The sequence below is a fragment of the Apis cerana genome, linkage group LG1 (genome assembly GCF_029169275.1).
Source record: "Apis cerana isolate GH-2021 linkage group LG1, AcerK_1.0, whole genome shotgun sequence".
Taxonomy (NCBI): domain Eukaryota; kingdom Metazoa; phylum Arthropoda; class Insecta; order Hymenoptera; family Apidae; genus Apis; species Apis cerana.
The window spans coordinates 3,965,973-3,989,750 of NC_083852.1; the positions used below are offsets into that span (position 1 = coordinate 3,965,973).

The 23,778-nt window shown below is 23.7% G+C and overlaps 5 protein-coding genes across 12 annotated transcripts; 3 read left to right on the forward strand and 2 right to left on the reverse strand.

Annotated features, from left to right (window-relative positions):
* Positions 1–813: 813 nt before the first annotated feature.
* Positions 814–10,446, reverse strand: LOC107994996 (RNA-binding protein 42). 3 transcript variants are annotated; one of them, XR_001765444.3, is made up of 6 exons: positions 10,244–10,421; positions 9,709–9,950; positions 9,248–9,625; positions 8,966–9,160; positions 982–1,221; positions 814–906 (listed from the first exon to the last, which is right to left on the reverse strand). XR_001765444.3 is itself a non-coding variant. In XM_028665283.2 (6 exons), the coding sequence occupies exons 3-6, from the start codon at positions 9,794–9,796 to the stop codon at positions 1,097–1,099; spliced, it is 786 nt and encodes a 261-aa protein (XP_028521084.1). In that variant the 5' UTR covers positions 9,797–9,950; positions 10,026–10,113; positions 10,244–10,391; the 3' UTR covers positions 814–1,096. The 3 variants fall into 3 exon arrangements, 2 of the variants coding, with proteins under 2 accessions (XP_028521084.1, XP_016907699.1); XM_028665283.2 differs by adding an exon at positions 10,026–10,113 and having other exon boundaries at positions 814–1,221; positions 10,244–10,391; XM_017052210.3 differs by having other exon boundaries at positions 814–1,221; positions 10,244–10,446.
* Positions 1,221–9,225, forward strand: LOC107994997 (uncharacterized). Of its 2 annotated transcripts, none has more exons than XM_062077635.1 (5): positions 1,221–5,960; positions 7,461–7,559; positions 7,669–8,030; positions 8,114–8,343; positions 8,434–9,225. In XM_062077635.1, the coding sequence occupies exons 3-5, from the start codon at positions 7,813–7,815 to the stop codon at positions 8,592–8,594; spliced, it is 609 nt and encodes a 202-aa protein (XP_061933619.1). In that variant the 5' UTR covers positions 1,221–5,960; positions 7,461–7,559; positions 7,669–7,812; the 3' UTR covers positions 8,595–9,225. The 2 variants fall into 2 exon arrangements, with proteins under 2 accessions (XP_061933619.1, XP_016907701.1); XM_017052212.3 differs by lacking the exon at positions 7,461–7,559 and having other exon boundaries at positions 3,978–4,587; positions 4,870–5,960.
* On the forward strand, positions 10,426–12,256 carry LOC107994711 (ER membrane protein complex subunit 7). The gene is made up of 4 exons (XM_017051734.3): positions 10,426–10,898; positions 11,077–11,335; positions 11,422–11,496; positions 11,629–12,256. The coding sequence occupies exons 1-4, from the start codon at positions 10,690–10,692 to the stop codon at positions 11,755–11,757; spliced, it is 672 nt and encodes a 223-aa protein (XP_016907223.1). The 5' UTR covers positions 10,426–10,689; the 3' UTR covers positions 11,758–12,256.
* A 242-nt stretch (positions 12,257–12,498) lies between these two features.
* Positions 12,499–15,685, reverse strand: LOC107994990 (tectonic-like complex member MKS1). Its single transcript, XM_017052202.3, has 4 exons — positions 15,468–15,685; positions 14,489–15,182; positions 13,143–13,498; positions 12,499–13,060 (listed from the first exon to the last, which is right to left on the reverse strand). The coding sequence occupies exons 1-4, from the start codon at positions 15,542–15,544 to the stop codon at positions 12,658–12,660; spliced, it is 1,530 nt and encodes a 509-aa protein (XP_016907691.1). The 5' UTR covers positions 15,545–15,685; the 3' UTR covers positions 12,499–12,657.
* LOC107994991 (rhomboid-related protein 2) lies at positions 13,643–20,334 on the forward strand. 5 transcript variants are annotated; one of them, XM_017052206.3, is made up of 6 exons: positions 17,671–17,955; positions 18,033–18,371; positions 18,612–18,690; positions 18,813–19,001; positions 19,189–19,511; positions 19,592–20,334. In XM_017052206.3, the coding sequence occupies exons 3-6, from the start codon at positions 18,631–18,633 to the stop codon at positions 20,100–20,102; spliced, it is 1,083 nt and encodes a 360-aa protein (XP_016907695.1). In that variant the 5' UTR covers positions 17,671–17,955; positions 18,033–18,371; positions 18,612–18,630; the 3' UTR covers positions 20,103–20,334. The 5 variants fall into 5 exon arrangements, with proteins under 5 accessions (XP_016907693.1, XP_028521029.1, XP_016907695.1 ...); XM_017052204.3 differs by lacking the exons at positions 17,671–17,955; positions 18,033–18,371 and adding an exon at positions 13,643–14,170; XM_028665228.2 differs by lacking the exon at positions 18,033–18,371 and having other exon boundaries at positions 17,669–17,955.
* The last annotated feature ends 3,444 nt before the right edge of the window (positions 20,335–23,778 follow it).

Sequence of the window (23,778 nt, forward strand, 5' to 3'; positions counted from 1 at the left end):
TTTAATAAATCATATTAAAATTTATAATCAATAAAATATTCATAAAATTAATAAGATATCTTGACTCATTTCTTGAATGTAAATTTTGCAAAACAGTATAGACAAGGAGGGCAAATAAAGAAAAGGACAGAGATATGGTAAAAATTAGGGAATCAACGCCATCTTCAGAGTGCCGCAAATGAAACATAAATATAGACAAGAAGAGTAAATAGAAAAAGAAGGATAAAAATAGAGTAAGAATTATCTGTCAACGCCATCTGTTAAATATTTTTGGAAATATATTTTTTGATATCCAAGAGATAGCGACAATGATCAATTCTCATCCTATTTCTATCTCTTTTCTCCTATTATTTATCCTTTTTATCTACATTTAATTTTTAATTTAATATTTAATTTTCGGCATTCTGAAGATGGCATTGATTTCAATATTTTTACCTATCTCTATCTTTCTTCCGTTATTTGTTTTCCTTCTTTATATTTATATATTTATATATATATATTATATTTTATATTCGAAAAATTTAATTAACTTTTTTAATTACATCGCTAATTTTTAATTAAATTAAAAAAAAAAATTAATTAAAAATTTTATTAGAAAGTTTATTATACTATATTGAAAAAATATTTTTAAACAATATCAAGCTAACCATTATATATATTCAATCTAATATATATATATAAGACATATAAAATATTCAAAGATTTAAAATTTTCTCAACGTTTAAAAGTCATAATTGGAAAAGTAAAATCAATAAAATTGCTCGTATGAAATATACCACGAAAAATTCATATTCATCATAAATACAATGATAATATAATATATAAGAATTTATTTCTATTCACTTGCACATAATTTTACATGGTGGTCAATTATGTTGTAAACAACGCTCGATCTCGTTTCTACTCCTGTGAAATAGAATTCTTAAAAAATTGTATCAATTCGCTAGTTGTCAAATTTTCGCTAAGAAATACTTTACGTACAATTGCACATTTTCAATGACAATTGTTTATGAATAAAACCAACACTCGCGTGTGAGCGCAGAATCCGAACTAAATGATGTATAAACAAGAAAAGAAATGAAGGAGCTCCGTCACGTCACCGACCAGTCAATAAACCAATTAACGCCTGTTTTTCCTTCTCTTTTTTCCGCACCGTCTCTAAATTCCGTTGTTTCCACGAACTCTTTCGTAGCTTTATGGGTCGTGAGCCTACGTATCGTCCTGAAAGAAAATAATTTCATTAGATCGAAGTTATTCTTACGGGAAGAAGAGATATTTTTTTTCTTCATCTTTATTTCTCCTTTTTTTAATTAAAAATAAATAAATAAGTAAATAAATATAAAATGCTTCATACATAACCTAATTTAATAATTATTAACTTGAAATTATATTTTGATTACTATTGTTATGAATTTAAAATTTTATTATCTTTTCTTATTTTCATTCGAATAATCAAACTTGTATATTGCAATCTCTCACCCAGGGAGTCACTGCGATTATTTTTGTTTGAAATTTTTTTTTTTGTTTCAAGAAAATTTCACCAAGCAAATTTTTAATACTTATTTCATATACAGTTACATTTGATATTTCATTGTGAATCATAACATTAATTTTTTTTATTCAAAGATTATTATAAAAAATGTTTCAAAAGAGATCAAGAAAAGAATATATATACTTAATATTCATTTAATAGTAATTAATTGATTGCAATCTATGAAAAAATAGGAATGTTACTAAATTGGCTTAAGAATACGTCAATCATTCTCTTTAAAATAGAAAGTAAAGCTTTGACGTACTGGTACGTCATCCGTGAAGATGACCAGTACACCTTTGACGTATCTATACGTCATCCGTGAAGATGGCCAATACGTCATTCGTCGTGATTGGTTAACCTCTTAGCTTACTATATCGAGACCAATGATAAATTATTTATTCTGATTTTCATTCAAAATGATACGTGGTATAAGAATAAACCGTTTTAAATTAAATTTCAAATCATTTTTTTTTCTACATTTTTTTCTTCTTCTTTTAAAATATAATCAAGTTACAATTTCTAAAAATGAAATCTCTCCTTCTTAATTATTTTTCCCAATGCAATATAATTTCTAATTAAAGAAAAATTCACGAACAAATTAAATTCGAGATATCATTACTGAAATTGTATTTATTGATATGGAAATTAACATTATTATTATTATTATTATTATTAATACAAAATAAACTACTCGAATAATGAAGCGAATTTATCAATTATTGAAGTTTTTATACATCTCTAAATACACACCTACAGAAGCATTGAAAATACCATGCCAATTATCTCGAAATATCGTTCAATTCATTGAATTCTACAATGGATAGTCTATACGCATAATCTATACTTCTCAACTTATTATTATTAAATGCTACAAAGAAAAAATATGGAAAAATATTTTTCAATTTCCTTGTGACGTGATTGTTTCACCTTATTAAATTTTTATCTATCAAATCATACCACTCGATTCTCGTAATTCGATTGGTTAAATTTTTTTATCATATTTATATATCGTTGTTCGATACAAATTTTACAAAATTTTATTACGATACGATTATTAATTTGTGATATATACGATATCCGATACAGTGATATTTCAAGTAAGGATTAAAATTACACGTGTGCAGGAACAAAAGGAGGATATAAAGTCACCGATCAGCTGTGTAATCTTACTCAAAGCGATTGCAAGGTTACACCTGGGACAAGGATAAAAATCAAAGTCAAACCAGGTACCTCAAACATCCACTCATATATCCGTTCAAACGGTCATCATTTCAGTGACTTAACATTTTACATCTATAATAAGAGAAGGATAAATGAATGAAATAATGATTTTTCAAATTAAATAACAAGAAGAAAAAGTGGAAATAAATAAAAAATAAAAATCGATGTTTGCTCTCTATTTTATAATATCAAAGTTCAGAGTTGTGTAATTATTTTTTTTTTTTTTTTACTCATTGCAAAAAAATCTCTTAAAATTTTTGTAAAAACGTTTCGAAGAAAATTATGGAAGAAATCGAAATTCTTGGAAGCAATCTTCTCATTCATTCGCTCATACGTGTGTTCGAACTACTTGTTGCGTGCCCGATCAAATTCTTGCCTTACCACTTGCCTCTGGCGCATCTACCGGGTGTCTCGTTTTGATATCGAGAAACTTTTCGTAGATTTTAATGTAGAATCATATTGCGACGTAGAAAAAGAAGTTTGACAAGCTTTAACAAGAATAATTATCTTAAAAAACGTCATACATCACCACGTGATAATAGTTTAAAAGAAAATATCTTAGAATTAATTGAGAGGAAACAATTTGAATAAATTTGATTTAATATCGACCGATCGATATTTCTTTAAAATAACTTTTGATTGCAAAAATTGTAACTAAAATATAAATTATTAATCTAAAATATTATAAATTTAAATTTGGATCGAAGAAATTTTGTAAAATTATTTTTAATAATTCAAACGATAGGAAAATTAATTTATATATCGACGTAATAAATATTCTTATTTATTCTTATTAAAATTCAAATTATTGAATTATTAATGGCTCTTCGTAAAAACAGAAATTAATTTCATTGATTTAATGTAATTTATTAAAATCATATTCGTGGAGTTTTTAAAGTAGGATTTTTCGAAATTTTAATAGGAGTTTTAAAGTAGGATAATTTCGCAATTTTAATTATAACGTAAAAGAAAATATTTCGTGAAAATTGTGTAATATAATAAAACCATATTATAAAACAAAAAAAAACAATAATCTTTGTATTAAAAATTAAAAAACGAATATGAAATTATAACATATTTTAAGATAATTGAAACGAATCCATATTTATCGTATGAGTATAAACTCTTTTTTATTCATTATTTTTTAATCTACATCTAATTACTTTTATCACTAACTTCTCGTTTTTTACATTGTACGTTTAGAATTTATCACTGTCCATTTTTTAAAAATTTATTTAATGTAAATTAAAATCAATCATTGAATTCATTCATTATAAGGTGAAATAACACGTTCATAGATATTTTGAAAGAGATTGAATCATCCAATAATCGGGTAATACTTATAATTCCAAAAACTTCAAACCACCACTTATGAGGTTCAGTTATAGTTCACCACTAGTGATCAAGCACAGATGTTTGAAGGGTATTGCATGTGGTATCACTCACTGTTCTAATTTAAGTTTCCAAACCAGCCAAGTTCGGTTGGATATATTTGAACATTAATACCTTCTATCATCTCATCATCGAGCAATATTACATTTTAGATAGTGGAAAGAACGAGATGTGGACAGGGAAGTGTGAATATGTGTAATTGTGCAATATAGAATTAGACAATGTAGAATTATACGTGAAAACTGAATGGATCTAATGTTTCAAAAATGTTTCTGTTGTATAGAAATTTATAAACTCTAATTAGAATATAAAAGATTTATAAAAGATTCTGGTGATTCTGAATATAATAATAATCATCTTTTTAAATAAATAAAAATTTAAAACGAAATTAAAAAAATTTTCCAAAAAATAATTGATAATGGATAAGATAAAAAAAAAAGGTGATACATATCATTGATTCATTCTTATTCATAGAAACGATAACATTCAATTTATTATTGTAGGGGAATAGTTCGGATAACTGAATGATTCATATATTAAGAATTTACTGATTGTCCCACTTATTTATATTTTTTCATTCAAATAATAATTAATCACAATAAAAACTATGAAAATTATAATTATATAATACTCGTATTCGTTAAATTCCTTTATTTCAAAAATCAAATAAGAAACAAAAAATTTTATCACATTGTAACATACCATGTGTAATTAAATTTCAGGATGTGTATATCGTACATTTGAAAATTTAAATTCAATAGAAACAAACAATTGCATTCAATTCGTGAAAAGCTAATAATGCAAAATTTCCTAAAAAAAAAAAAAAAAAAAATCTGAGCAAAAATTTGTTACTCAATCCAATAAACAGCCTAAATCTTCCAATGTTTCGAGCGCTTGGAGGTATCTCCCGTAATATACGACAGAGGCTTCAGAGACAATATGTTTATTTTGTAATCGAGTCGTGGTCCCTCGGCCGGTAAAATAAATATATCTGACTGAAATATTCGCGCTATATTCACACCCACCGTGTGACCACCGTGAATATCGCGAATCAGAATGTGTACGACACTGATTCATCCATCGTGCGAAACAAAATGTGAGAGAGGAAGAAGAAAGAATTTCTCGTGAACGAGAAATGCGATCGACCAACCACCGTGAATCGATTAATTTGGGACCAATAAGAATGGAGATAAAAAAAGAAAAGCTAATAATAACAACGAGGAAGATAGAGTAAAGCAAAAAATATCTCTTTCTATCGTGTATTATATCGTACAATGAGAAATGAATTTATACGATAAAATAGATTTCTCCAAATTTTAGTATTCTTCCTAAGGATTCACTTATTCCGATTTTCTTTAAATTACGAATCTCTGAATAATATATTTGCTATATTAAGAAGAGAATAGAAAAAGAACTGTCAAGAAAAACTTACGGAAAAAGTGAGGAAAACGACGTGAAAGCAACGATGACCACCGCGAAGAGGTAATCAACACAATAACGATCGTGATGACGAATAAAAAGGCGCGATGTACGATCGGTTGTCTGCCAAAGACGGCGATTCTGATTGGCTACTTTGCGATCAAGTAGAGGGAGGGGTTAGAGGGAAGAAAGGTACTGGTAGGGGTTGTTGAATGAGTACTGGGACGAGCGACGTCGCAACACACTCCGTCACAATCACCCCGACGGGTAACGGATGTTCGAACGATTCCGTATTCGCGCGCCAAACTCACGAGCGATATACGAACAGTCCGACACCACGAATTTCTTTAAACTCGAAAGAAATCGACTGAACGAACAGACGGCTGTGTCCACGGTAAGTTTATTTTTTTCTTTTTTTTGCTTTTACGTTTATCAATTAAAAGATTTTTTTTAAAGAAACATATTTACATTAAATATGTAAAGTTGAAGAAAATTTTTTTTCTCATACTGTTTTTTGAAGAGAATATTTAAATTTGTAGAATCAAAGTGATCAATCTTTTATTTTTTTTTTTCTTTCTTTCTTTTTCTATTTGTCTATGAATGAATTTATTTTGTAGAAAAAATTTTCTTAATTTTAGATTATAGTTTTTTGGAGGAATATTTGCACAGAATTATATTGCATTTTTATATTTGCACTTTGTTGAAATAAAAATTAATTATAAATTTTTTAATTTAAATAAATTTAATCGATAAAAAATAAAGCTAAAATTCATGAAATGAATTCTTCAGATGATCGTGAAATTAAAGTATGAAAAAGAAATAAATCTTTTTAATAATCTTTTTAATAAATAAAATTGTCATTATTAGAGCTAAAATTATTAAAATAATTACAAGAAAAATTGTATTTCGTATTAATTAAACTTAATATTTCTTAAGAGCTTTTTTAAAGAACGGAAATTACAGAGCAAATTAATATTAAATTAAATTAAGATTAATATTAATTAAAATTAAATTAAAGAAATTAATATTAAAGAGTAATTCATTTCCCTTTGCTAATAACAAAATTTTTTAAATTATATTTTATAAACAATATTATAAGAAATATTTAAAAAAACCAAGAAACACGTTAAAATATTAAATTTCGAATTAAAATATATAATATATAAAATTTTCATTATACAGAATGAAAAATGCAAACTTAATTATTTATAAATATTTCAATTATTTTTCAAGCAAAATTAAAAAATAAATTAAAAAATTTTTTTCTTTTAAATTTCAATATTTTTCTTTTCTAATAAAGTAATAACTTGACAGAAAATCATTAAAACATTTATATATATAATAAATATGAAAACTTGTAGCAATGTGAGTATAAAATATTGAAGATTAATTATTGAATTTCTCAAAGAGTAAAATTTTAAGATATTAATACATCTTTACTATTCATCTTTTTTAATAATTTTTAATCAGTTTAAATTTATTTTTTCACTTTCTTTATGCGTATATAATAACAAAATACAGTTAAACAAAAATTATTATTCTATAATTCTATATATTTTATTAATTAATTGAATACCAAAAAATTCATAACAATTATTTTTCTTCTACAAAATTATTCTAGATCATATTTTCCTCAATTTTGCCAATGCAAACAAATAAAGATAACAAACAAAAATAAAAAACACTAAGCAATTCTTAAATAAAAAGACAAATTAGCAATCTTTTGAAAAAGATCCTTTGATCCTCTAAATCACGCTTCTCTTTCATTGTCAACGAGCGACAATGTCGCTACTCCACCTCAATCTCATTCCATGGTCACTAAAATCGGCAAGTTGGTTATTCACCGTACTAACTTTAGCAGGAATGTTGTATAAATAGTACGTAACCATTGCAGAAATGTTTCGAAAATGTAAACAGCATAACTGGATGTCGTCAAATTCGAAAATTTGTGACCAGCCTAATAACGATCACATCCGATCGTCACAAAGCTCAGGCATGTGAACAACGAATATATCATCCACATTTTGATTAAATTTATATCATCGGTGTACTGCATATATTATCACATTGAAAATTTATCACATTTTTACAATACTTTTCAGAATTCGACAAAGGAAACGACACACCGCTGTATCTACGTATTAACGAATCGTTTCACGGAAGTGAAAACATTAAACGAACACGAGATATAATATATCGATCGAAAAAATATATTTGAGACATAAAAAAGAAAAGAAAAAAAAAAAATGTTCGCTGCAATCGTCTTTGTCTTCATATTGAACATATTATGGATAATATGTCAAGCAGTACCATTACTTGATTTAAAGAATGCGTTAGAGAAAAATGAATTGAATACCATAGTCACATCAGCGTGCTCTACGAATGGAAAATGTACGGAATGGTTACCAATGCAAGAAGTTCAAAAAGATATTCCTACTATACCTGAAAATTTATCCATGTCGAAGTAATTCTTATATATTTTTTATAATCCTTCAATTTTTATATTGCTCTGTATATGCTAAAAAATAATGTTGTTATGGATTGTAGAATTAATATTCAACGACAGGCTTCAGATTTAGATCCAAATACAATAATAGAGACATGGGGTGATGCTTCTGCGCCATTAAATAAATTTTATCAAACTTCAACATTTGGTACCAAAATTGGAAATAGATTATCGAAGAAGGATGTTGTTATGTCTCGTAATTGGAGTGCCGGTGGCATGCCCTTTTCCGTTCTTTATATGAAACCACATGGTTCTCGTGGAAATCATGCCAGTAAGAAAATATTAAACAAGAAATAAAATAATAATATATCATTACGTAGACGTATAAACATAGATACACATGGTATATATGTATGTTAAGGTACTGTTCAACAACAAGAACAAGGAAAAATTGAAATTACGACACCAGCTACAATGCACTCCAATTCTCGCATTGCAGTACGTAACGGAAGTACTCGAAGACAATATTCAATAATACCACAGCTTTTTATATCATATGGATGGGGTCCATTTGGCAAATGATAAGAATTCACTATTTAAAATATGACTGTTCAAAAGGAATACTGATCTCATAATTGTGGTATACGAAATATTTAATTATTTATAGTTTTAAATAAGTGTTATATTTTAATACATTCATGATAAATTGCAATTCTAAATTTTAAAATATTCACAAAACAATAATAATATTATCTGTAAATATTTAAATATTTTTCAACGTCTTTAATATATCAAAATTCTCCTTCATTTTATTAATTATGAATAATTTTTATATAATATTTAGAAAATCGTTATATATTAATACATTTATCAAACTAAATTATGATTTATTTTTTTTTTTCATAAAATCAATAACTAAATTATTATAATAAAAGAATTATTTATTAACTTACCATTCATTTCTTTCATTGCTTTGATGAAATCTTGGGGATCTTTGAAAGATACAAATCCAAATCCTTTTGTCTTGTTTGTTCTTTTATCTCTCACTACTTTTGCTTTTTGAAAACTCGGATATTTTCCAAAAACTCTTACTAGCATTTCGTCTGTGACATCGTTGCCTAAATCTCCACAAAATATTCTGAAATCATCTATAATATAAAAAAATTGTAAGATTTATTTATTATTTATTTAAAAATAAATTATATGAACAATATAGATATAAATAAATAATTAACCTTCATCCCATTCAAGCAAAGAAGGATCTTCCCATATTTGTCCACCAGCCATTCGTACAATTTTTTTATTTTTTTTCCCTTTACCCTTTGGATGAGTTTCTTCTGCACTAGCATTAGCCATGATGGAACTTGCTTTTCCTTGACTAATTGCTAACTCTGCTGCAGTACTAACTCCTTTTACCTTGGGTTTCTTTTTGCTGTCATCTTCTGGGATCTTTGTATTGATAATCTGTTCAATAATTTCTGGATGAATCATTGGTGCTGATGTAGATTCATAAGTTTTTGGAGTAGCACTTAAACACGGATCCACCATATTTGGTAAATATGGATTACTTATCTGTGCAGGTGATGAATATGTTGTAATAGAAGGAACCGTACCTATATGAAACAATATTTTATTGATAAACTATTTACTATTAATAAAAGTTTTATAATATATAAAATATTTTGTAATCATTAACCTTGTCTTGCTACTTGTTGAGGAATTAGCATTGGTGGTGGTGGAGGTGGTGGCGGTGGTGGTGGAGGTGGAGGTGGAAATCCAATCATTGGAGGAAAAGCTAAACTAGCAGCAGCAGCGGCAACAACTGGTGTTGGAAGTTCGTGTTGTTCTAACTGTCTAGCTACTTGATTATATGTGTTTGCACCAATAACAGGCCTGACTATTGGTGTAACTAATTGACCACCAATTTCAGCTTCAAACCTAAAAATAAGTTTAAATTTGTAATTAATTAAAAAGATTTCTATTTTAATCATAAATTTTTAATCATACAATTACCTTTATCTAAACTTGTAATAATTTATTTGCTTTATAATAAATGAGCCACATAGTACAATTTACTATGTAAATTACAAACGATGCAATACTTTTAAAAACGTAAATGATATAATTAGTTACAAGGTAAAAAGAAGTGAATATATACAAAGAAACGATAAAATAAAAGAATAGTGCAAATAGGTTAGAAAGATTCTAATATGTTTATAACTATCTTATACCTGTTCATTTCGTCTTCCATTTGACGTAATTTGTCATCCATTTTAATATCTTTATTATTTCTGAATTCCTTCACTATATAAATATAAATATATATATTTAGATTAATTGAAGATTTACAATCAAACGCACTTCAACAATATCACTTTCAATGTTTGAAGATCGAAAAATCGCTTAGTACTCACTAGTTACTTCAGTACTACCAACATAAATTATACACAACTTTAAATAGTTTATATCCTGTTTTGTCAAATATATTGCTTATTTCAATATATTTAATATAATCTTTGGAATGTGTAATGAAATTTTCTGTTTTAAGAATATTAAAAATATTATTTAGAATAATTTTCAAAAATTTATTATTTAGTGAAAATTATCTATAGTTTACTATACTGGCAATATTTAGACATTTAACATTAAACTTCTTGTATGTGGAAGCTCATTCAATATGATTATGCATAAAAGTTTTATTTTTCTTCTTTTTATTATTGTCAACATCTCCAATAAATATGTAATTGCCGAAAATGATGAAGACGCATCGACAGATTTATATGTTATCGAAGGAAAAGTTTTTCCATGGGAAAATGGAGCTCCAAGTGGCTGGCAATTAATGACCCATGTCATGGCTAATGGTGGAGAACACTATGGTTTCTTAAGGTAAATATGCGTTAAATATTTTCAATTGCTAAAGATTAAAAGTATTATTTATACATAAAAAAGTAATCAGTTAATTAAAGACATAGAAATAATATAAAATAATTGTTTTTTAAAATTTCATATAGGTTAGGAATATGAGAAATGTTAATATTTTTTACTTTGCATTTAACATTTATAGAGAAGATGGAACATTTGTCATTTCTAATGTACCATCAGGATCATATGTAATCGAGGTTGTAAACCCAAACTGTGTTTATGAACCTATAAGAGTAGAAATTAACTCAAAAGGAAAGTTCAGGGCAAGAAAAGTTAATTTGATTCAGACATCACAAGTAATACAAGTTCCTTATCCATTAAAAATGAGACCTTTAACACCATTTCGATATTTTCAAGTTAGAGAACAATGGAGAGTAACAGATTTTTTATTTAATCCAATGGTATAGTTGTTATTTTAATTATTACTATTATTTTATAGATTTGTAAAGAGAAATGAAAACATTTATTTTTTTTTTATTTTTTGTAGGTTTTAATGATGATATTACCATTATTGTTAATTATGATTATACCAAAAATTATGAATGATCCTGAAACCAGAAAGGTTAGTAAATATTTCAATTATACATATAATTACATAAATTTATTATATAATGATGAAAAATATATAATAAAAATATATGTAAATATAATATATGTTGAATTTATATTTTAATATTATTTTTATTTTTCTTAGGAAATGGAACAATTAAATAATTTTACTAATTATAATATGCCAGAAATGTCTGAGGTAATAACATCATTTTTATCTGGTGGAGAAAAACAAAAATCAAAAGCAGTAAAAGCAGCAAAAAAAAGACAATGATTGAAAAGTCTATAGGATGTATGTTTGCACTTTTACTCTAGTCTTTTAGTTAATCATATTTTAGAAAAAAGATGTCGAATTTTTCTTTCCACATTTGAAAAATAACAGTGAATTCTAAAATGTTATTTTAGTGCATAATTAAATATACTAATATCATGTTATATAATTTTTTTATTAGGATGTTTTTAGATGGCTATTAAAAAATAATAAATTTTAAGAAAATAAAAAAAATAAAATGTATTTTCAGAAATATTAATAATGGAAACTTTTTGTTTCTTATAAAATATTAATCTATAATTTCGCATATTGTTCACGAATTATTTTGGATGTGTTTATTTATAATTATTTTACTTTTTCTTTATGTAATATTAAAAGTATCTAGAAAGAAATAATTTAAATATTAAATATAATGAATGTAATATAGTTAAAAAAACATTATATCAATCAATATTTGACAGAATATATTTATAGTTTAACAAATAAATATTCCAAAATTGCATTTATATTATTATTTTATATTAAGAAATTAAAAACTTAATATTTATCTAAAATTCATATATTCAATAGAATAACTTAAGTAAGGTAATCATGAATGAACAGATTATTAATTAAAAAATATTTAATAATATTTAATTAACTTATATTATTGCTCATATTGTCATATGTTGTGTAGATTTTGATTTGTCAAAAATAAATTTAATTTATTATTAAAAAAATAACAATAAATAAAAAAAATAAAGATAGTATTAAAGAATTTTATTAAAATATTTTAATTATTATTTTCTTAAATAAATTATTATTACAATAAATTGAAATTTATTATTATTACTTACATTATATCACAGATTATTTTTTCTATTTAAATATAATTTTTTTTATAGTCATTGATTATTTAAATAATTAAATATTTAAATTTCGAATTTGTAACATACGTTCTCTGGCTGCTTTAAATTGTTCAAAAATATTGTCTATATTAGACATAAGTTTATCTGTACTCAGTTTTTGAAAATAACCTAATTGATCATTATTCTTAATTGAATTATGAGTTTGATGAATAATATTCATTTTTAATTTTATATAACCACTTGATGTAACATTTAATTGTGATTTATTTAATATTTTATCTTCATGTCCTTTGGGAATACTGCAGAAAGTTATATCTTCTAGTTCATAAGTACCACCTGTGAAAAATCTTCTAAGAGAATTAATAATACTTCCTGATGGTCGCCAAGTAGGAATATTGAATTTATATAAACCAGGCAGTACAGGCAAAGGTATAGCTGCATAACCTTCTGTACGATATCTGAAATTTTTAATTATTTTAATTAAACTTAAAGTTTTTTTACTATTTTTATTTAAAGTATAAAAATATTTAATCGATTTACCTAAACCAATTATCAAGTGATGTAACTGATAATAAGAATTGAGGCCAAGATGATAGATTATTCATATCAAGCTCAGTGGTTGATTGAAATTCTAATGATATTTGTGAGGCATAACTAAAATATGCTGAATTATTTTTTAAATTACATCTTTGAGTTCTTCCAAATAAACTATCACTCTGACTTGTACTCCAATGTTCTGGCAAATAAACATGATAAGAAATACAAAGCCCATCAAAAAAGAAATCATGAGCTGATAAAATATCTAATTTTATAAAATATTTATATACATTTGGTAATACTAATTGCATGCTTCGAAATATTTCTGCTTCTTTGTGCATCAGTTGTTCTTTAATTTCCTATAAAATATAAAAATTAAAATAATATTTAATAATTTTACACTTATAGTCATAGACATGTTATAAAGATTAAACTAAATAAGTAATGAATATTACAATTATAATATTTTTAGCATTAAATATATTTTTATTTAATTTTATCAGTAAAAAAAAATTTTGTATATATAACATAAAAATATAGAAAGTAGATTATACAATCGCAATACTACGAAATTGTATAAAAGTTACTTTTCCGTTTAAATGACAGTATTGCTCCATCATATATGTATAAACAGAAAGATATATATGTGGGTTGTGTATATATGTAGACAGACAGATAAGTGTAAACGTGTTCAAGCAGCTATTCAGTGCCATAGGATTCAGTCGGATTTCAGACCACACCGGTTTAATGTACTTCATCATTCTCATATATTAGATGTATCTTAAATAACTGATAAATCTTGATTACACTATAATAACATGGTCGAAAATATACAATTAAATATGAAAATAATCACATCATATGAATGTGTTCTAACCAAGTGCAAAATAAAACAATTAAAATCAGTTTCGTGAAACACATGTTTAATTATAAAAAATTATTAATAATAGTGACAATTTTTTGTTAAATTTAAGAATTATGTTTTATCCACAAAGAATGATGAGACAAATTTCTGAAATCTCCTATGTTGGGTATGTATATATTTCGTTATATTTTAGTAATAAGATTGCGTAATATATAAATAATTTCTCATAAAAATAATTTTAAGAAATTAGTTAATTAAATTTTAAATTGTAATATATAATTTAATTGTAACTATTTGATGTGCAATTTAAAAAAAAAAGTAAAAATATAATAAAAATGTTAATATTTATATTTTTTATTTGAAATATATTAAAAAAATGAAAATATATTTAAATATATAATGCAAAAAAATAAGATGAAAATATCCTTAAATCGGTTTATAACAAGAACTTAAACATGCATTTTATAATAATATACATGCTTACTCGTTGCATTTCGCTTTGTTGTTGTTGTAATTCCAACGATGACTGTTTCTCAGAAACATGTTCAAGCCAATAATTAAATTGAATTCCACTGGAATTCGTGATAACGTAATAATAATCGTCCGTAAAATCAGGATTTATTGTTAAAATTTTATGCAATCGATCGTATGTAATAACAAATAACACTATTTCCGTATCCTCATCAGAACTTATTAAGATTTTATCTTGTTGAGATAAGTCAACCATGACATACATTGTAGAATTATCCATATAAAGATAATGATTCGTTCGAATCCTAGTTTCATCAGGTACATTATCTATAACCATTTTATTATATCTTTCAGAAAAGGGTTTGCGGTTTTGCAAAACCGGTAATGCAGTTTGATTTCTGATCGCTAGTTTTGTCTTATAAGGTTTCGTTAATAAGTCATCATTTAAATAATAAGAATCATTTTGCGTATAGGTATAAAGTCGAGAACCTTCGATATTTTTTTCTTTAATTTCTTGATAATATGCTTTTTGAGATTCAGTTAGACAATTTGTCTCGTTGCTATAAAAATTCACTTCGAATGGACTGAATACTTTTTCTTGCCAATTAAAAATACGATCTTCTTCTTCAAGAAAATTTGAATCTCTGGTATCCCCTTCATTTTCTAAGAGTTCTGCAAGCAAAGGTCTTTGCTGTACGATTTTGACTCTGAAACAATAAACAGGCAGAAGATAAATACAATTTACAAGGTAGAAACAATTTCTGCCAGATGGCTGGGATCTAATTCTATCGTCATATCTGTTTTCGGCGGTAAAACAGTTGCGTTATTTCATATTATAATGATCATTTCAACAATTGAAGTTAATTATACAGTTCAGCAGTATATAAAAATAAACAGAAAAAGCAATAATATTACTAATTATAATTTTTGAAATTTATCAAATTTTTATTTGTTACTCATTAAATTTATTATTAGAAATTTTGAAATGTTACCTTATTTTAAAGTTGTTTATAGGTTCTTTAACTTTGTAATTAGCAGCTATTTTTTGCTTTCGTATTTTATTTGCCATTTCTTTTAATAAAATCGAATATATCGATTATTTGAATTGTTGATTCGAAAAAAAGTACATTTAAGTATCGGTCAAAAAGACTAACTGAAGAAAACTATCGACAATCGTTGCACGAATGTATTTATCGATTTTTCTGTTGCCTAGTAACAGATATGAGCATACATATACTAAGCTAGGTACATTTTATATTCATTTTTATATCTTTATGTATGATTGTAGCAAGTTACTTTTGTCATAGAATTAAAATATAGTTATAAGATCCTTATATCCTGTTGAGTCAGCTTTTTAAGACGGTATAATAACGTAATAAAAACAGTAATATTTCATAGGCATCATTCGCAATATATAGGTATATATAAATATCCGTGTAAAATATTTTTCTTGTATTAAAAAAAATAATAAACTTTTATTTTTACAATTTTTACAATTATGTATATTATAATATATTTTTCGTTTTATTTAATTTTTACATATAATTTATTTTAGAATCGAAATATCTATCTTGAATTAATTATAATACGATATTATATCATAAATTATTTCTATAATAAAAATTAATATATTGTAAACTATTTCCAAAAATAAAATTATATTTTTTTTTAAATTTTTAAATTTCCTGAAATAATATTTACAACATATGTTTTTATATATACATTTTAAATTTCAAAATATAAAAATAATTTGTGAATTGACATTTTGTCTTAATCTTTCATTAAAATAATAATATTACAAAAAATAATATTAAGTTCCTGTTTTCTCATATTCGACAATAGTATTTAGATAGTTAATTATATGTTTTAAGAATGTTTTATAAAAAAAACAATATACAAAAAAAAATGATTCGATAAATAATTTTTCAATAGCATCGATCTTTTTTGTTATTGAGACAAATTTTTATTTATTTAAATCTCATAATTATCACTGAGCGATGTCGTCAAAACACATATTGTATAATATATGAAACATATTTATATGTTATATAAAAAGATAAAATAAGAATTACCAGCGCCATCTCTATAATATTAAAGAAATTTTTTTAAAAGTAGAATAAGATAGAATAAGAATTGAAAATCAACGCTATCTCTTGAATATTTATAGGAAAATAATCATAGAGAAATGTTTTTGTTACACAAAAGATGACGCTGAAAGTCAGTTCTATCTCTATCTTTCTTTTTATTATTTTCTATCCTTTCTTTATCTATTTTATTTGCGGTATGCTAAAGATGGTGCTGATTTTCGAATTTTGATTCTATTTCTATTCTCTCAATATTTATTGTTCTTCTTTGTATTTATTCTTCAAAATTTCTTTAAAGATTCTTAAAAGAATCCGAGGATATAAATAGGATATAAAGCTTCGATATTTGATTAATTTTATTGTCTTTTTTTTGTTGTTTATTGATTAAAAAAATCTTAATTCTATTATTCGAATAATATATATTATAATAATTATTGTTATTTGAAATAAAATATACAAATTTAAACTATTTCAAAACTGAATATATTTTTATGTTATGTAAATAATTTTTATAATTTTTAATGATATGAATAATATAGATAATATACAATTTTATGGATGAATAATTAAATCTTTCGTGTAATTTTTGATAAAAAATAAAATTTTTTGATTATTTTATAAGATTTATTAATATATTTTAAATAATTTTTTTAATAATAGTTTTTAAATAATATATTAAATTAATATATTTTATACAAAATTTTATAAATATTATAATATTTTATAAATATTCTGACGATTTTCTTATTAATATGCCGAATTATATTTTATTAATTATATTAATTATATTTAAATACTTATCAACATCAAAAATTGCTTTGAACTTTATTGATTTTTGTTAAAAGCAAAACGAACTATCGTACTATCTAAAGTATTACATATATACAGATATTATGATTCACTAAGAAAATTGAATGAATCATCAAGTTAAATGTATACATATTCGTTAATATGCCGGTGCACGTGAATTGCAACTTTTTACTATTATATTTTAAAAATAAATATTTCTATTTATGTTCATCAATCTTATTCATTTGTTATATATATACACATATTAAATTATAACGTATAAATTATATATATCAATCAAACAGAAATAATTATTTTATCACCAAATCATGCGTCATTTTTTATATTAAATCAAAATAAATAGATATAAAATATAATAATAGATAAAAATAAAGCTGAAAAAATGTGTTAATAATTGATAACAAAATAATTATTACATTCTACCATACTATATCTTGCGGCACTTTCTATTCGTGCAATGTACTTGGTCGTTTGAGTTCACCTGTTGCGACGCTAACTACCTTCAGCTGTAAAGTCTTTTCGAACGTGTCCTGTCGTAATTTGTAGCTGATAATACGGATCTGGCTTCATACTATAACTGATCAGAGTAATGGGCAATTTTATTTGAAGATAATTTAATTTATCTTGCATTGCTGATTAAAATTTATTTGATCTCGTGTACAGGTATTAAGGTCATTGGTATTTTTCAAATAAATGAAACATGCCAATATACAATTATAAATCACGCGGATATAAAATACATATTCAACTGTATATCTGTCAATCGTTCACTACGCAAGGTTTCTGTGTCAATTTTCCGGATAATCGATCTGATAAGATAAAATAAATGTGTATCATTTGTATGAATAATGCTAAAGAAAAATTAATTACGAATCTACTCATAATGATTAAACGAAGAAACAATTTCATAGATTGTGTGTTGCACGTGTATTAAGTAAATGTTACTTGTATCGTTTACAGTTTATATATTTAGCGTGCAATTTAGTGATTAATCAAATACAGGTACAATATATTTAATTCTTTGTGTATACATGTGAAATTTAATGTGTATTTTTGTTGTATTTTTTAACAAAGATAAATTATAATAGAATAATTCACGTTATTTCTTTATTAGTTTATTTAATTTTTTTTAATTGAAATAATTATAATAATATTTAGAAGCATTAACATAAAAATTTATACATAATATTAAATATTAATATTTTTATCATATTTAAATTATTTCATTTTATTATATTACAGAGGTTTCAAATTAATTAGAATGGGAAGTAATCAAGAAGGAGAATCTGCTATAACAATACCATTGCAATATAATAATTCTGTAAGAAATTATATTTATAATTTTTATTATATAATTTGTCATAACCTTTATAAATATTATGTATAATAAATTTAATAAAAAATTTGATTTTCTATATATTGCAATAATTTTGATATTTTCAGCATTGGAAAGCTATATTTGAAAAATATGATTTAGATGGGGATGGAAAAATCACATATCAGGAATTAAGAGCTATGATACGTAGTTCTTCTTATTCCAATGATATTCCAACTAGAGTTGTTCATATGATTATGCATAAGGCAGATCTAGATGATTCAGGATATTTAGATTTTCCAGAATTTATAGCTATGGTATTTTTGCTTTTATTGTTACATTAAATTTATTATATTCTTTACAATTTACAATTATGTTTTTAAAATAATATATTATTTATTTATATATTATTATTTATTCAAATTTTCATTTATGTAATTAAAAAATTAGGTATTATATTAATATTATTTTCAAGTATTTATCATAATTTATTTTTTTTTGTAGATACATAGAAAAGATATGCAAGGTGTTTTTGGTCATTTGGTGCAACGATATGTACAATCTATGGTCCCACACAGACCAACTACTTTTCAAATAGCACGATCTAGTGATATCACTGATGGACAATATGAAGAAGAATATAGTTGTAAACCTCCAGCATTAGCAATGATAATTATTTCCATATTAGAAATTATTTTATTTTTATATGATGTAATTGTATATAAATCACCTTCTGTTGAAGGACCAGCAGCTACATTATTTATTTATAATCCACACAAAAGATATGAAGCATGGAGATATTTAACATATATGTTTGTACATGTGGGGTATGTATTTGTTCTTTATCATCATTGAATGTAAATATTTTTACATGATTAAGTAATTAAAGATATTTTTTTTTATATAGGGTATTTCATCTAGTGGTAAACTTACTTGTGCAAATAATGTTAGGTATTCCACTGGAAATGGTGCACAAATGGTGGAGAGTATTAATTATATATGTAGCAGGCGTTTTAGCAGGATCTCTTGGTACTTCTGTATCAGATCCTACAGTATATTTAGCAGGAGCATCAGGTGGTGTATATGCATTAATCACTGCTCATGTAGCAACCATTCTAATGAATTGGTCGCAAATGGAATTTGCTGTTTTACAATTATTAGTATTCCTTGTCGTAACAGTTGTTGATGTCAGTCAAGCAATATATAATCGTTATGTATTAGAAACCAATGACCAAGTTGGATATGTTGCTCATTTTGCTGGTGCCATTGCGGGCCTACTTGTAGGTATAAATGTACTTCGTAATCTTGAAGTTAAAACATGGGAAAAAGTTGTATGGTGGGCCAGTATTATTACATATACTGTACTTATGACAGCTGCTATTTTATGGAATATTTTCTATACATCTTATTATAATTAGTTTTCATATATTTATTTTTTGCTAAACGTTTTCTAATGTAACAGAAATTGAAATCTTGCCACTATGTAAGTAAGAGAGCAAAAACTTTTCTATAAAAGTAGATAAATAAACAAGGTGCTAATTTAAGCATTTGAAATAAATATTAATATATTGCATACTGTGATATAGAAAATCTCTATATATTGCACAGAAAAAATAAATTAATGACAATAATAAATAGTTTTACACTTGATAATATTTTTTATTAATAAAGAAAAATAATATTTTCTAATTCAATTTTCTTTGAAAATATATATATATATAAGAACAAATATATTTTTTATAATAATAAATTACATAAAAAATTTAATAATCATTTAAAGATCATACAAGTATAAACGAGAAGAACATAATTCAAATAGTAATATTAACAATTCATATGTTTAGCCATTTTTTACTAATATAAACATATTCAAATTATATTAATTTAAACATACAATTTTTTATTGCATCTTATAAATACAAATATTACTATGAATTTACAATAAATATAAAATAATAATTGCAATATGATATTTTACAGTGCAATGTTCTCAATATTTAAATATATATTAGAATAATATTTTATTACTCATAACACTTATTTTTGAAAAAACATGTTTTATTATTAACATTATAATATATATATATATAAAGTATTATTGATGTAAAAATACTATTATCGAAGATCTTCAAAATCTTCAAAAATAATTTTTGTTTAATAAGTTACTGCACTTCATTATCATGTATTTATAATTCACTATTCATGTACCTGATTTGCAAACTATTAATACAACTAATTTGACTACATTTACAAATGTATAAAGATTCTCACAAACTTGATATTTTAATTATGAAATCTATAAATATTTTATCGCTAATAAAATAAAACTATTTATTTCAATATATCTATATGTTTTTAGAATAGAAATTCGGAAAAATATAATTAATAGAAAATTAAATATTAAAAATGCCATTCAATTATAAAATCAGTTCTAAATTTCAATTAAATATAGAATTTATTGTTTTATATTTTTAAAATTTATTTAGAAACGTGCTGTATCAATTTTAAAAACAAAATAAAATAGTTCAAGATATAATTTTGAATACATTTATAATAAAATATTGAGTATAATCCTTATACAAAAAAAAATTATAATTTAAAGTACAAGATGTAAAGTTATAGAATTTTTTTGATTCGTAATTATTTAAAATTTCTCTCTCTTTTTTTTTTCTTGATAACATATTATAATTCTAAGAGTACATTAGCATGACAGATAGAGAGGGAGTGAGTGAATAAGTGTGTGTGTGTGTGAGAGAGAGAGAGAGAGAGAGAGAGAGCCATGAGGTACATCATTTAAAACAATAGAGAAACTGTATTATCATTCATTGTTATTTTAAGAACAATAAACTTTTAGTATTTTTAATAATTATCTAAATTTGTGTCATGCACAAGTAATAATATCTATTATATTTTATCACTACTAATTATATTAATTATTATGATTAATACACAAAAAAATTGCAAATATTCTTTAGTCCTTATTTTCATCGAATAAAATATTCAATTTATTTTTTTTTTATTTTGTATTTGTTTTGTTTTTATATTATATATTAATCATATATATAATATATATAAAATATATATTTAATAACCAAATTCCTTAAATACGCACAAAATGCAACAAAAGTATTGAATATAATGTAAATTCTTTATTTTTGTACTTTCATATGAAACAACATTTAAAATTAAATTATTTTTAAATAACGAACTGTTAGATTATATATAATAAAAATAAAAAAAATAAGTTTTGTAAAAACTTGTTGCTCTTTCTCATTTTGATTCTTCTTTTTAAAAATACTTACGTGTTATAATTACAGTTGAAATTATTTGAGATGATTTATCACACATAAAAAAATAAATTTAAATATATATTTTTTACTTATCATTGAAATATTTAATATAAGAAACTAATGGAAAATTTTATAAAATATTAAATTAAAATGTTAAAATATTAGTCATATTTTTTTTAAAGATTTAAGATATTTTATCAAAATTATAAAAAAAAATGTTATCTTTTATTATTGGTTCCTTTATATAATGAAGAGATTCTGAAATTTTCAAAACTGAAATTAATAAATAATTTTTCATAATATTAAATACAATTAATTCATAATAGAAATATAATTAATAGCTGTAATAAATTAATCTTAAGAAAAATCGAGAAAATCGAGAAGAAAACGAATATTATTATTATAAAAAAAATATTATTTTAACGAAGAATAAAAAAAAGTTTATCAAGGGACTTTAATTTTATTTATTAATTATATTTTTATGATTTTTCGTATAAGTGTTTCTTATTATCTTATTATTTTGTGTATGTAAATTTTGTAATAAATATCAATTGTTAAGTAAAAAAATGCCTATTTTTTTTCTATAATCACAAATAATTAATAAATAATGGCATTATGTATCGCTCATAATCAATTGGATAATTTTATTAAATCGAATCATTTTACTAAAAAATATATTTTTCATTTGTTTTTAATATTCAGCGTTACAAAATTTCTTCTCTTTTTAATTAAAAAAAAAATTAGTAATTAGTTAATTAATCCTCTTTTTAATTAAGAAAAAAAATTATTAATAATAATGAAATTGATATTTAAAAAAATTTTATTTTGATATCTACAAAAATTAAAATTAATGTTTTTATAAAATAAATTAAATAATTACTATTACTCGAAAGAATTAATATGTTATATTTCTTGTCTGAATAACCTTAAATTAATTTTCATTTAATCACATCATTTATTGTTTTTATTATTATTAAAATTATTAAATCATCAAATAAGCTGCTAAACAAAATTAGAATATAAATCTCTTATTATAAAAATAATTATGAGCGACATCAAATACACATGTATATTCAACCTAAATAAAATAAATTGTTCATTACGATGAAAGAGATATTATATTCGTATTACTCATCGTGTATTTTGTACGCGCCTTTTCTATATAAAATAGAATAGAATAAATTATAAATAATCGTCGCTTTAAATAGATACGATTTCGACGTTAAAATACAGATAATTGTTAAGTTAATTATTAATTATTAAGTTTTTATTTGTTCGATAAACAGTTCCTATCTTAATAATAATAAGTACCATTATTTTGGACAGGTACGATCATTTGTAATCGTGACACATCTTTCTCTCTGTATATATATACATATATATATATATAAGTATATATGTATTTCTTTCAGTCAAATATTACGATATTTAATAATAAAGAAAAAACGATATATCGTTACGTCTTATTTTTAAATGATTAACTGTACAATTAAACCACAATACGTATTTGTATCTATTTCAAAAGAATACGTATTGAATATTAAAATTAATATATATATATACTTCAAAATTTATTAATCCTTAATAAGTTCGTCATTGTGTACGAGTCATCAATGACCCCCCGGAAGTATCTTCATTATAATTTTCAATTAAGATAAAATGAGGTAAAGGAAGATACAAATAAATTTATGGTATGTAATCGAAATTTTCTTCTAATTGAATACTTCGATATAATTTTTCTATTTAATTTTTTTTTTAAACTTCAGTTTTATTTTAATCTACCAGGAACTTTGAATTTTATACG

What these genes read in the sequence shown, in the direction of transcription:
- LOC107994997 (XM_062077635.1), top strand. Translation starts at nt 7,813, where the DNA reads ATGTTCGCTGCAATCGTCTTTGTCTTCATATTGAACATATTATGGATA. An exon ending in GAAAATTTATCCATGTCGAA is followed by an intron (nt 8,031 to 8,113) that starts GTAATTCTTATA and finishes TATGGATTGTAG; the next exon opens with AATTAATATTCAACGACAGG. An exon ending in TTCTCGTGGAAATCATGCCA is followed by an intron (nt 8,344 to 8,433) that starts GTAAGAAAATAT and finishes ATGTATGTTAAG; the next exon opens with GTACTGTTCAACAACAAGAA.
- LOC107994996 (XM_017052210.3), bottom strand. Translation starts at nt 10,284, where the DNA reads ATGGATGACAAATTACGTCAAATGGAAGACGAAATGAACAG. An exon ending in TTTGCTTGAATGGGATGAAG is followed by an intron (nt 9,161 to 9,247) that starts GTTAATTATTTA and finishes TTTATATTATAG; the next exon opens with ATGATTTCAGAATATTTTGT. An exon ending in AGCAATGAAAGAAATGAATG is followed by an intron (nt 1,222 to 8,965) that starts GTAAGTTAATAA and finishes ATTTTCTTTCAG; the next exon opens with GACGATACGTAGGCTCACGA.
- LOC107994711 (XM_017051734.3), top strand. Translation starts at nt 10,690, where the DNA reads ATGATTATGCATAAAAGTTTTATTTTTCTTCTTTTTATTATTGTCAAC. An exon ending in ATTTTTTATTTAATCCAATG is followed by an intron (nt 11,336 to 11,421) that starts GTATAGTTGTTA and finishes TATTTTTTGTAG; the next exon opens with GTTTTAATGATGATATTACC. An exon ending in ATGATCCTGAAACCAGAAAG is followed by an intron (nt 11,497 to 11,628) that starts GTTAGTAAATAT and finishes TATTTTTCTTAG; the next exon opens with GAAATGGAACAATTAAATAA.
- LOC107994991 (XM_017052204.3), top strand. Translation starts at nt 14,118, where the DNA reads ATGTTTTATCCACAAAGAATGATGAGACAAATTTCTGAAATCTCCTAT. An exon ending in TCTGAAATCTCCTATGTTGG is followed by an intron (nt 14,171 to 18,611) that starts GTATGTATATAT and finishes ATTATATTACAG; the next exon opens with AGGTTTCAAATTAATTAGAA. An exon ending in CATTGCAATATAATAATTCT is followed by an intron (nt 18,691 to 18,812) that starts GTAAGAAATTAT and finishes TGATATTTTCAG; the next exon opens with CATTGGAAAGCTATATTTGA.
- LOC107994990 (XM_017052202.3), bottom strand. Translation starts at nt 15,544, where the DNA reads ATGGCAAATAAAATACGAAAGCAAAAAATAGCTGCTAATTACAAAGTT. An exon ending in ATAAACAACTTTAAAATAAG is followed by an intron (nt 15,183 to 15,467) that starts GTAACATTTCAA and finishes TTATTGTTTCAG; the next exon opens with AGTCAAAATCGTACAGCAAA. An exon ending in TCACTTGATAATTGGTTTAG is followed by an intron (nt 13,061 to 13,142) that starts GTAAATCGATTA and finishes TAAAAATTTCAG; the next exon opens with ATATCGTACAGAAGGTTATG.